The sequence below is a fragment of the Myripristis murdjan genome, chromosome 11 (genome assembly GCF_902150065.1).
Source record: "Myripristis murdjan chromosome 11, fMyrMur1.1, whole genome shotgun sequence".
Classification (NCBI taxonomy): domain Eukaryota; kingdom Metazoa; phylum Chordata; class Actinopteri; order Holocentriformes; family Holocentridae; genus Myripristis; species Myripristis murdjan.
Window position 1 is genome coordinate 13541740 of NC_043990.1, and position 12932 is coordinate 13554671.

The 12932-nt window shown below is 41.2% G+C and overlaps 2 protein-coding genes across 2 annotated transcripts in view; both read right to left on the reverse strand.

Moving 5' to 3' along the window:
- LOC115367365 (ictacalcin-like) overlaps positions 1–156 on the reverse strand; it is a 2229-nt gene extending 2073 nt beyond the window's left edge. The window contains exon 1 of the mRNA XM_030063057.1: positions 77–156. The gene's annotated coding sequence lies outside the window, so the exon portion shown is untranslated. The remainder of the gene's footprint in view (positions 1–76) is intronic.
- Positions 157–5816: 5660 nt separating this feature from the next.
- Positions 5817–8013, reverse strand: LOC115367364 (protein S100-A1-like). Its single transcript, XM_030063056.1, has 3 exons — positions 7885–8013; positions 6382–6542; positions 5817–6070 (listed from the first exon to the last, which is right to left on the reverse strand). The coding sequence occupies exons 2-3, from the start codon at positions 6520–6522 to the stop codon at positions 5909–5911; spliced, it is 303 nt and encodes a 100-aa protein (XP_029918916.1). The 5' UTR covers positions 6523–6542; positions 7885–8013; the 3' UTR covers positions 5817–5908.
- Positions 8014–12932: the final 4919 nt, after the last annotated feature.

The following is a 12932-nucleotide window of genomic DNA, read 5'->3' on the forward strand; positions in this document are numbered from 1 at the left end:
TGGTAAAACATGTTAATTTTATGTATAGACTATTGTCAACAAAACTGTAGCATCGTAGTTTGGATTTTATACTCACCTAGATTTTTGTTGGGATTAACCAGGAAAGAGAGTGGAAGTCAGTGCTGGAGGTTGTGCAGATTGTGATGGAGAAATGGGTGTAATGGACGTTTTATATGTAAACCGCACCCTCTCTCCCTCCCTCTCTCTCGCTCCTTCCATCGCCTACCACCCCTCGTCCTTCACTCCCACCCTGTTTTGTCACTTCTGTCATTTCCTGCTTTTAATCTTTTACTTAACTTTGAACTTCAAGTTTGTGAAAAAAGGCAAACAAGGCTTGTGTTGTAGAGCCTTATCTGATACATTTTACGGCTGAAATGCATGACAGACTGATGGGTATTGCACATGTTTGCGTGCAAGTGTAACTTTAAAATAGGCTACTACCACCATTTCACAAATTAAGATCATCTATCATTAACAATTGACATAGTGCAAGAGATAGTGTAAGAGATGCAGAATGTAAAGCGTCGCAGTATGCTGTATCTTTAAATCAATCTCTTTCCGGACAAACTGGGTGTTCTGTTTTCCCCTACTTGTTTGTTCTAGTCACACAGTATAATTAAATCCATTTAGCGGTCCACATTACAGTCCGACAAACCATCTTTCATTGGCTTTTCATGCAACGTGCTGGAGGGAGTAGGCACATTTAGTTGAAATTTAGCTTCCTTGTTGTCCAAGGGTGCGAATGATTGATAATGTTAATATTTGATTTAATGACTAATAGCCCCTGTTTCGCAAGCTGATGGGACGAGAGATTATAATAAATTATGACAGACAGAAAACAGACTGATTGCTTTCTCATTAACGCTGCATTGAAATGATCAAATTTAATCATAGTAATGTTTGGACATTGAAAACACATGTTCATTCTGCACTATGAAAGGGGAAGACAATGAAAACCTTTTCTGCAAATGTGAATTAGTCTATGCACTTTCAGTTGTACACGTCATTTACTTATGAACCAAAACTGCCACAAATGGCTGCAGATATGTTTACTCCACAAGGGGAAAAATCATACACAAAACAGATGTTTGAAGTGTGGACACAAATGCTTTTTTTTTTTTAAACAGCAGAAATGGATTATGTGGTCATATCCATATGCCTCAGCAGTAGACCTTTTTCACAGCAGCTATTGTGACATGAAAGCAAGGTAAACACAGGTGGGAGACATTTGCCTCGCACAGTGCAGGGTTCTGCCCCTGTTAGAGCTGAATAGAGCAGGATCATATAACCATACCTTTGTTGACACAGGTATTCATGTCAAAGATAGTCAAAAAACTGATTTTTTTTCTCTTCAGGCACTATTACAGTATATAACAAGTTCAGTTTAAAAATAACAAGTGCAGTTTTTACAGTTATTACCAGTTATCTGTTGACTTTAATGAACATATTTTATGAACATATTTTTTGAGTGAAAGTATCATTTGCCAAAGTGCACCAAAGCACTAAAACTACTGAAAGCCACTGCCTGTGCCGGCTCTAAACATACACTATATTACCAAAAGTATTCGCTCACCCATTCAAATGATCAGAATCAGGTGTCCTAATCACTTGGCCTGGCCACAGGTGTATAAAATCAAGCACTCAGGCATGCAGACTGTGAAACAAGACATTTGTGAAAGAATGGGCCGCTCTCAGGAGCTCAGTGAATTCCAGCGTGGAACTGTCATAGGATGCCACCTGTGCAACAAATCCAGTCGTGAAATTTCCTCGCTCCTAAATATTCCACAGTCAACTGTCAGCTCTATTATAACAAAATGGAAGCGTTTGGGAACAACAGCAACTCAGCCACGAAGTGGTAGGCCACGTAAAGTGACGGAGAGGGGTCAGCGGATGCTGAAGCGCATAGTGCAAAGAGGTCGCCGACTTTCTGCACAGTCAATTGCTACAGAGCTACAAACTTCATGTGACCTTCAGATTAGCCCAAGTACAGTACGCAGAGAGCTTCATGGAATGGGTTTCCATGGCCGAGCAGCTGCAGCCAAGCCACACATCACCAAGTGCAATGCAAAGCGTGGGATGCAATGGTGTAAAGCACGCCGCCACTGGCCTCTAGAGCAGTGGAGACGCGTTCTCTGGAGTGACCAATCACGCTTTTCCATCTGGCAATCTGATGGACGAGTCTGGGTTTGGAGGTTGCCAGGAGAACGGTACATTTCAGAGTGCATTGTGCCGACTGTGAAATTTGGTGGAGGAGGAATTATGGTGTGGGGTTGTTTTTCAGGAGCTGGGCTTGGCCCCTTAGTTCCAGTGAAAGGAACTTTGAATGCTTCAGGATACCAAAACATTTTGGACAATTCCATGCTCCCAACCTTGTGGGAACAGTTTGGAGCGGGCCCCTTCCTCTTCCAACATGACTGTGCACCAGTGCACAAAGCAAGGTCCATAAAGACATGGATGACAGAGTCTGGTGTGGATGAACTTGACTGGCCTGCACAGAGTCCTGACCTGAACCCGATAGAACACCTTTGGGATGAATTAGAGCGGAGACTGAGAGCCAGGCCTTCTCGACCAACATCAGTGTGTGACCTCACCAATGCACTTTTGGAAGAATGGTCAAAAATTCCTATAAACACTCTCCTCAACCTTGTGGACAGTCTTCCCAGAAGAGTTGAAGCTGTAATAGCTGCAAAAGGTGGACCGATATAATATTGAACTCTATGGGTTAGGAATGGGATGGCACTTCAGTTCATAGTATGAGTAAAGGCAGGTGAGCGAATACTTTTGGTAATATAGTGTATGTATTTCTCATAAACACTTTACATACACAAGTACAAACACTTGAACGTACAATTGTCGCTTGTCAGAGCACATTTACAGTCTAAAATAAAACATCATTTACTTTTATCTGTTTTATTCTCACTGCATATTTATTCATTGATTGCATTGTGTTTTAACTCACATGCCTGAGATGTCTTTGTGTACCAAAAGATTTTTGTCTGTTTGCGTTTTTAAGAATGCTTCAGTCAGTCATCTGGAAAAGATGGTCTCAGTGACTCACTGAGTATCAGTTGTTGTATGGATGTGGAGAATCTCTCATCCCGCTTTTTTTTTTTTTCGTGGTTAAGGTTGTGACTCACAGTCATGTCCCTGAGCTGGTGAGTTCGACGCAGCGGAGGCATCAGGCACAATCAGAGACATATGAAAACCTTCACCATAGCGACTGTGTGTGTGTGTGTGTGTGTGTGTTCATTCGTGCCTGCTTGGCTACTCCCTTTTCCTGCCTCTGTTTGGTTGGTCCATGTCTGTCTTTGTCTCTAATTATGTTTTTTCTTTTTCTTTTTTTTTTGGTACGTTTTAGATCAGTAGAGTTTATTCTCCTCTCTCAGAGTGGAAAGAATGAGTCACTGTTTTATTCTCTTTTCTTTTCTTGTCCTCTTTTTTCCCCTGATTTTACTCACCTAGATCTGTCAAGAAAGTAAGGAGAAAGCATCCATGGGAAGATCATTCTTATTCATATCCGAGTGTGATTCATATGACAGTTTACAATACATTTGGAGCAGCAATAACTCTACAGTAGTTACATTTTAATATGCTCACGGCAACATTATAATTATTGTGCCATCTAGTGGTGAAGCAGATGAACATTGGAAGCAAAGCAGACTGTAGACTGATAATCCCTACAGTGGTTACTTTGCAGCCTTTTTTTTTTCAAAGTTCATTCTTATAATGAATGGATTATTTTTCAATAGAAAAAAAAAAAAACATAGCGTGATTGTATGTTGCACTGCATTAAGAAAGAATGTGTGGCCTCCCATTTTATCCAGTTATTCATAAAGTGGTAAACCACAGGGTTCAAATTTGAAATATTTTGTTTCTGTGTCCCAGGAAATTTTGGCCAGTGCTAGTGAATGTTCATTTTCATTACGGTCAAAGAGAATAGAGGCAGAAAGATAGAGAAGTTGCTTTTCCCTTGAAAACATAAAAGCTTGTTGTGGCAGTCTCCAGGAGGAATGCATGTGTGTATTTTCTGTTTTGGAGGTCATCACGTTGCCATGGTATGAAGATCACTTGACTTGAGACATACTGAAGACAACAAAGTCTTTTTCTCCTCACTGCTGAAGCAACTCCAGACTGTACAGGCATTTTGCCTCACAGGTAACAAACTTGGTCGTGTTTCCCACTTTGAGAGAATTCTTCACGTTCACAGATACTGACAGGACTGTGCTAAGGTGCATGGATAACGTGTAAATAGTCTTTTATCTGAGTGATGGTCCCTCTCAACAGAAAGTACATCAACTACACAAAGAAGTTATTGAGAAAACATTCAGCACAGTGGGAAGTCCCTACTCTAAATCTTAGCTGTTGGTCACATGGGCGTTGGCCTTGTGCAAACCAAGAGTTAAACGCATGTTCTCTTGCTCTCCTTACACACACACACACACACACACACACACACACACACACACACACACACACTATTGCATCCTAGCAACCCTCAAATTTGGACTGTAACCAGTTACACTGGTGGGCAGCAAAGTTTGGTCCGCCCCAAAGGGCTGTACTTGGTTGAGGGAACAGGCGGTGGTGAAGGGGCGGAGATGTGGAGGGGTGTGAAGGTGGGGCGAGGAGGGTTTGGGGGGGTGGCATCCTGTTCCTCCCTCTGTTGTTATCTAACCCTCACCAGACCATAAAACATAATCATGAGGGCCTTGTGGCAATGTGAAAGCAGCAACATGAAACCTGCAGTGTCCTGTGACTCAACGCCTCAACATTTTCTCAGATTGCCCAAGACTGACTTGCCTGTTGCTTATTATTGAATCTAAATAATCAGAATTCCTTTGCTCTCCTCTAAGTAACATAGGCCATGGGGTTTTCAGATTTTCTCATGTTCTCCAAGTTGACTGTCATTAAGCTTTTGAGCCCTGTTTGATGTGATCTTGCCCTGGGGATATGATAACATGGTTTGGTTTGTGTGTTGAGTATTAAACTGTGAAGTGTCATATTGGAACAGTGACACATTTTAAAAGTGGTAAACCATAATGCTAAAATAAGCACTTATACATTTGTTTCCTTTTTTTTTTTTTTTGTATTGTAACAGTTTCCAGTGAATGAAGTCACAGTGAAATGAAACTATTCCTCCATGAGAGCCACTTAAGGACATCTGGGTCCCTTAGAGCCCCCACTTTGAAAATCACTCTAAGAAACAAACTATTCATTACAAGCATGGCAAACTAACTTTGAACTATTTGAATTACAACATGAGGTAGATAGATGGGTGTGTTCACCACCAGGGCATTCTGAGGATTCCTCAGATCGGTGATAAGCAGGACTTTATCAGGCAGAGAGGGAGAGGCTGCTCTGCCCTCACAGACCCAGTGGACTGTAAAACACAGGTGGGAGGTCATCACCACAAACAGTATCACTGGTGCAGTTGCCAGGGAGTTCACAAGGATCTCTGACACATGCCCAATAGAATGAACATTACTCGTAACACAAAGCAAAGACAACAGCAACCAGCTAAATGTGTGTGCTGAGGCTGATATTTTTTTCTACCTGATACTCAAACAACACACTGCCAGATAGTTATTATTGCCCAATTTGACTGTATCACATTCATAACCATATATGGAATACAGCAACTGCTTCTTTATACCACAAAAACACACATATACACATATACACATGGTGTGACGCATGCAAACACAAAACACAGAGATGGGGCTCTCTTTATGCAGATGTATGCTGGTTTGCAGACAAACATGCTTGTGCATGCAGACACACATCCACACAATAACCACGAGGCAAACTCCTGGTGCTTTTTTTTTTTTTTTAGTGTATTTAATAGTCAAATAACTTTACAAAATTGAAATGCTCTCCTGTTTCCTCTCCTCTCTTCATTTTTTATGTTTTAGTTCTTCCCAGCAATCTTCATGTGCTTTTGATAGCACTGCTCACAGGCAATGGAAAGTCCAACAACCAGAGAAACAAACTCCTCAAAGTCCACCTGACCATCACCATTGGCATCCAGGTTCTTCATGATCTGGTCTACAGCAGCAGGTTCCCTCTGAGACTGAGGTGGAGAAGTGGCGGGGGTGGGGGGGGTGGGGGGGGGGGGCAACAAGGAAACATTCAAACACAGTGACAGTTAATTAGTTAATGAATGCTAAGACCAGATATTTCTATGAATATGCTGCTGTTGTATTAGTTGCAATATATTACAGATCTGCCACATTGGATAAAACAGCTTTCAATGTCAATAAGCCATGAATTTAAGCTAAATGCACTGTTGCACTTGCTCTGAGTCACACAAGACTCTAAACGCCTAAAATATCAATGCTAGAGAGGCTCCGGGAGGACATCAGAGCTATTGTCCCTGCTCACCTTAAGGAAGCCTGACAGCTCGTTCTCCAACAGCTCTCTGAGCTCTCTGCGGCTGAGTGTGCCACTTCGGCCGTCTTTAGAGGCGTAACGGTGAAACACCGTGATCATTGACTCCATGGCGATCTCCAGTTCTGAAGGCATGGCTGCTGTCTGTGGCTGGACTGAGAGACAATGAAATAGAATTTAAATTCTTCAGGTATTATTGAATTTAAACATCAGTGGCTGAGTTTAAAAAGAGACAGTTTACAGAAGCACTTGTATCTGATGACCTGCTGACCTTTGCTACTTAATGAATAGTTCACCTGAGGACATAAAACGGGGCAGGGGAGGCCAAGATGCTGAGAATCTGATCCTTCAGGGTAAACAGCAGCACTCTCTTATATTAAAGTAATGTTTAACAATACAAATAATCTGTTATAGGGAGAGCAGCCCTAAAAAACAGCCCCATTACAGAGAGGATTCATGGCATTTTTTGTCTGAACTATGCAGGAGCTATGCACTATCTCAGCTCAACACACTGACTGGGCAACAGGAATATTCCACTGCACTGTGAAGGGACGCTGTTTAATGAGAGAAAAAAACCAATGCTTTTCTCCTAGGCCCTGCCCAATGATGACTAATACTCATGAGTAATCCCATGGTACAAAGGCTGTGCTAAAAAGTTTTCAGCAAAAAAAAGCTGTGGAATTCACAACACAAAACTGAGATGATTAGCAAAAAAAAAAAAACCTCTGAAAACTTAAAATCAGTCTTGACACTGAGTTTTTGATATAAAAAGTTGCAACTGCAGTAAAAAAGAGAAGTAAATTGAAAGAGGGAGGCTGTGTCATTGGTGTGAGAGGGAATGGAAAAGTTGAATCGAATGAGGAAAAAATGTGCTGTGGCCAGAAGTGGGTGGAATTTGAACCAGCAAATAAGAGGTTACAGTGGCTGAAGAATTCATGTGTGTACATGTCCACAGTCTGTTCTCATTCAGTGGGAGCCTGCCACACCCTCAAACTAATGTCTTCAGCAGAGTCAAATGAGTAACACTGAGAAACCTTTAGAGAATTATTGTAAGTTCAAGACAAAGCAACAAAAGTCTGCTGCACAGTCTTTAGCCTACAGTATTTACTACTACTACTACTAATCTAATACCACCACCACAAATAATAATAATAACAGTGATGATAATAATAATAATAATAATAATAATGATAATAAAAGCTATTATTCAAGGACATCACAACAGAGTGGCATGGATTTAAACTGTCAGAGTGCATTCAAGCCAAAAAATCAATTAGCCAACCATAAAGCCATGACTGTAAAACATATTAACTAGGCAATAGTATTTATTACAAAATATAGGCAATATATTTACTTTGCACACAAATAAAGCTTTCACATCACTCAACATAGGCCTACTAAATAAAATCGGCAGGCGAGTGAGGGCTGGCGAAAGGCCCAGTTAATAGCCATACAGATTAGACAACAATTATGGAGAGCAATTATTTTCATTCTTACCGTGCAGGACTGATGAGAGGTGAAGAGTTTCAGGAGTTTAGAGGAACTGCCGCAGGGATTTTATAGCCTGGCGCCGCCCAGGTCGCTGTGAGGTGCGAGTCACGCAGCGAGGTGGACTCAGCTCCAGCCTATACATTTATGACCGTATGGGACAGGGGTGGGTTGTAATACGTAATGCGTCTAGCAGCACCCTTTTCCCCCCAGTTTCTCAGTTCAGTAAAACTAGGATAAGAAGGCTACCAATGAAAAAAACGATCGCTACTTTGATTTAATCGAGCAAAAACACTGGATACAAATACTGAACAGCAGTGTTGTGTATTTTGTTTCCTTTTTAAACACACAAAGTATTAAACGTATTAACCACAGTATTAATTACATTAAGCCCAGGAATGGCAATCAGCTTTTTTTTTTTTTTTTTTTTTTTTTTTGGTTAAATCAAAGTCACTGCCCCGAGTAGATGAAAACGCGTCTAAAAATAGTACTAGTCTATATTATTTATAATTCGGATTTATTTATTAAAAGCTACATATTTACAGCCGTCACACCTTATTATCAGTGCATGTAGGCCTAATGAATGATGTTTAGCCGGGACCACTTCCTTTGGACAGTTTTTTCAGCTGAGATGATTTGAGTTGCTGCGATTTAGGATTGTAAAGGTTTTGCAACCACAAACTTAGTGGGTGTGATGCTGCCTTCAAGTACCCCTAGTTCTCCTGTAACTCCGGCTTTCCAACCCAACCCTGCCGTACACACTTTTTGGTCGGAGAAAAATGACAGTATCCGGTGGTCTCTGTCAAGAAGTTTTCTGGTACCTGTTGCTTTATTATAGAAATTTGGAGCATATCGTAAATGTATGCCGCTGTAGAATGAAATGAACAACAACAACAACAACAACAACAACAACAACAACACTTTCACCAATAGTGGTTGACTCAGCTTCCATGTCATCTGTCCCTGTTATCTGATAACATTATCATAAAAAAACACTCCCACATTGTTGGCGTCGGTCATGACCTAATAGACTTGCATGCGTTCAACCACTTGGCATAAAGTTTTCGACAGTCCGTGAAGGCAGCATAAGGAAAAGCTAAGCATCACGAGGTATAAGTCATATTCAACAGTGTTGAGGGGAAAAAGGAATAGTGACCCCCCCCCCTCCCCCCCCTTTTTTCTTTTTTTTGGCACAGTTTAACACTTGCAGGCTACACGGCCTTGATCATCTGACAGAGAGCTTGTTTCTGATAACAGAACGATGCAATTAACTCACTGATATGGAACTGATTGGCCAAATGTTATCATTGGGTGAACAAATCTCATCAACAAGTTGAGAATAAAACAGGACAGTATAATTTTAACACAGAACGAGATGCAATCACGTGTTTGGCTGAAAAATCCTGTAACTGTAGCCTTGATTTAGCTTGATGAGACTTCAGATGTGTTGGGTGAAGGTTTGCCCTTTGAAAATCACCATGAACTAAAAGAGTGCATCAGCAGAGTGCAGAGCTCCACCAGGCAAATCTCTCCTTTTTTCATACTATAGAACCTTATGTGCTGAGCAAAATTAGGGAGAGACACAGCCAATTGTACTGCCAAATGCTTTTCTAATTCAAAATTAAAGGACTGTGTGAATCAAATATATTACTGCACAGCATAGAAAATATAGCGAAAACTTTCAAAAGCCATTTAGCTGTTTCTCGTTCTCTCTGTTTCTGTTGCACTTTATGACAAACATTATACCAGTGGTTGGGAACTGATGGGTTCTGACTCTTTGCCAGAGGTTATATGACTTTTGGCAGTGTTTAAAAAAGAGCAAAAATGGAAATAGTAAATTTCCACTAAAGATGTCTCTCTTTCTCTCTCTTTCTCTCTCTCATACACACACATGAACACACACACACACACACACACACACACACACACACACACACACACACACACGCACACATGCACACATGCACACACACTATAAAGACCCACAAAGTTTAGGCAAATAGTCCGCTGATGTCTGAAATAGTCCTGAAGTATCAGGCTATGTGACCTAGTTTAACCTCACCCCAACCCCCCAACACTTTTTACAGTGTTTTTTTCTTGTGCGCCTGCTCTGTGTTCTGTTGACTTTCTTTTTAGCAGTGCGTAAACTTGCCAAGAAAATGCAACCCACATCCTGAATTTTTTCACCCACGATCAGGACAAACAGCTGCATAGTAACCCAGATGTATGTAATGTGAGAGAGAGGAAGAGTAGGGCAGTGATTGAGTGACCTAGACAGTGAATGAAAGTGAGGACAGGGCTGGATCATGGTCCCCTGAGGCCCCTGGACACTTTTCTTTTGGGAGCCCCTCCAGCCCGGGGTTCATATATTGGTGCCTTTCTCCTTTCTCCACTAGACTGTCAAAATCTAGCTGTCTGACAAGCGCTGACTCTACTGACATAGGGCCCCTAGTGGTTGGATCACACCCTAAATGCCAGGGGGCCTGAGGGTCCTCACACTGTCAATGCTGAGGGATCTGGAGGGCCCTGGTGGTTAGCTCATGCAACAAGCTCGCAGGTGTCCTGTGGTCAGCTTGCTGTGTGCAGTTAGAGCCCTGGTGTTCATCTTTCATCTGAAGTCTTGGACCACACACTATGTGTGGCCTGAAGACAGTGGCTCCACTGGCTCTGCCCATAATCCAGCCTTGAGTGAGGGACCATAGCGACCCTGTAGAGACAGACCAATGGTGGTCGAGCGAACTAGACAGTGAATGAAGAGTGAGAGGAAGTAGCAAAAACAAACATTTTACAAAGGTTTTGAATCACCACAACCACAAGAAGTTCTGCATCATACAGTCATGACAGTGTACAAAAAGGATCAGGCTGATAGGCAGTAGTTTGTGAGTTTAGCTGCAGACAGAGAGAGAGACTGACACACACAAGACCAAACATGATGTCCTCCTGGCAGAAATGAATATCAGGATGGAGTGGGACTGTTTCCCGGGTACTAGTTATTATATAGGCTATGCTTCGCACAGTTTTGGTTTCATTTATGATCATGTCACTTTAATGTTCCTGCGGGCATGGGTCCTAAAAGTTCTGTGGTATTTGTATCATATTTAAACAACTATTACAGGATCAAGTGTTATATAACTGTTTAGACATGATGAAGATGTAGGCCCAATGATTTCTACACCCTGTGAGTTCTCTGAGCTGAATAGCAGAAAAAGCCTTACATCTGGAGACCAGGATACTTGTAATCCTATCTGATGTTATAGTGCTGCCCACATTGTTTTGAGGAACGTCCCAGGGAGGAATCTTGCTTTTATCTCTGTTGTAGTCTTATCTATTGCAGTATTTTCAATAATTGTAGTATTTTTAATAATTTCCCAGTTTGGGATCAATAAAGTAAATCTACTGTTTTGAGAGATGTATTTTTTCTTATTTAACTGGTGATCACTTTTTTATTATCTTTTTTTTTTTTTTTTTAAGTTATTCATTATTATAAAGTCTATGTCATCTTAAAAAGATTGGTATATTATTATTTTGATAAGTGCGCTATAAATAAAGGTTTTATCATCATCTTTATCTGCATTAATCCCATTCCAGAGGATGGACTGTGTTTGCTGTGTGAGCTAGGACAAACTAAGAATGAAGTGCATTTTCTTTCTTTCTTTCTTTCTTTCTTTCTTTCTTTCTTTCTTTCTTTCTGTCTTTCTTTTGCTTGCAGATCTGATTTACCGAGCGTGCCAAGTATTTAGATTAAAGACGACTTGCCCGATGCAGTCTCAGAACAGTGGACGGCAGAGATTGGAGCTGGCCCTCTGAGTCTGTGGATCTCAGGCAGCTCTCTGTCTCCACCCAATGGACTGATTAAGTAAATACTCCACTTAAAAGTAAAAACAAAAGTAGGGAGTGTCTCATTTAAAATGTAATGAAAATAAATTAATCCGAGTTAAAATTGTTGATGTTGTTGTTTTTCCAAACAAAGAAGTGTCGGAGGATCCTTAACATTCAGTTTAACATACAAACTACTTTTTTCTTTCTTTCTTTTAAATTGGAAAACAAAATTGCAATATAAATCAACTCTGCTCAACCTGGCTCACTGGCCAATTTCTGATGGTAATGGAAAAATAGGCCCACCAAATCTGTAGTTTGGTCAATCCTAAGGGGGAAAAAAGCGAACGCTGCTGATATCACTACTGTTTTAATAGCAGAAGCAGTGCTACTACGATTGCTCTCACCACTACTTCTATTACTACTAGTAGAAAAGTAGTAGTGAAACAGCATAGTGTCATCAGAGCAGAAATAGCAGCAGCATTATAGCAGAAACAGCAGTAATAGTAATAGTAGTAACATTTGTATTGATAACAGTTGAATTGACGGCGCCTGCTTGTAAAGTATGAGTAGATACAGCAGCACAGTGAAAGAATTGCGATATATCTGTGCAATAAAACACATTTCTCTACTTTGTGAAAACACTATCCAGCGCCACACAGGCGATACAGGACAATGGGAAGTTATTTTGCCAACACTGGGGTATCTACAGACATCTAGCCAAACTAAAATAATCGACCAGCTCTGTGATTTCTCTTTGCATTGGGACAAGTCGGCAACACCAAATTACAACCACACACACAAAACACTAAAGGCAAGGGGATCAGGCATCATAGAAAAGTCGTAAAGGTTATGATCCTGCTGCCCCTCTCTGACTGACACGCAGCATCACAACAAACAGCGCTATCCATGGTACTGAAACAACACCGCTGGGATACTCAATGGTGCAAAGTTGAATCTCGGCCATTTTTGTTGTTTCTGCTATTTTTCTATAGGGAACCAAACTTCAGCTGAGGGGGCAGAGAATAAAGGAGCAGGGCGCCTACAAGCCCCCGTGGAGCAGGGCGGAACATTTTAGCTCTTATATGGTTTTGCCAAATAATGTACCCAAATAATTTTATGGCCCACCCCAGATTGACCTTGGAGCTCCTCAGGCCGTCCAGACAGTAAGGTTAGGCTGATTGGCATCGTTTACGCTACAAAATATGTGTAACAAGTGCTACCAACCCAAAAATGGCTGC

Excerpts from the sequence above, each read along its gene's own strand:
- LOC115367364 (XM_030063056.1), bottom strand. The coding sequence starts at position 6,522 with ATGCCTTCAGAACTGGAGATCGCCATGGAGTCAATGATCACGGTGTTT. Across the intron at positions 6,071-6,381 it reads AGCTGTCAGGCTTCCTTAAG|TCTCAGAGGGAACCTGCTGC; the intron begins GTGAGCAGGGAC and ends TCTCCACCTCAG.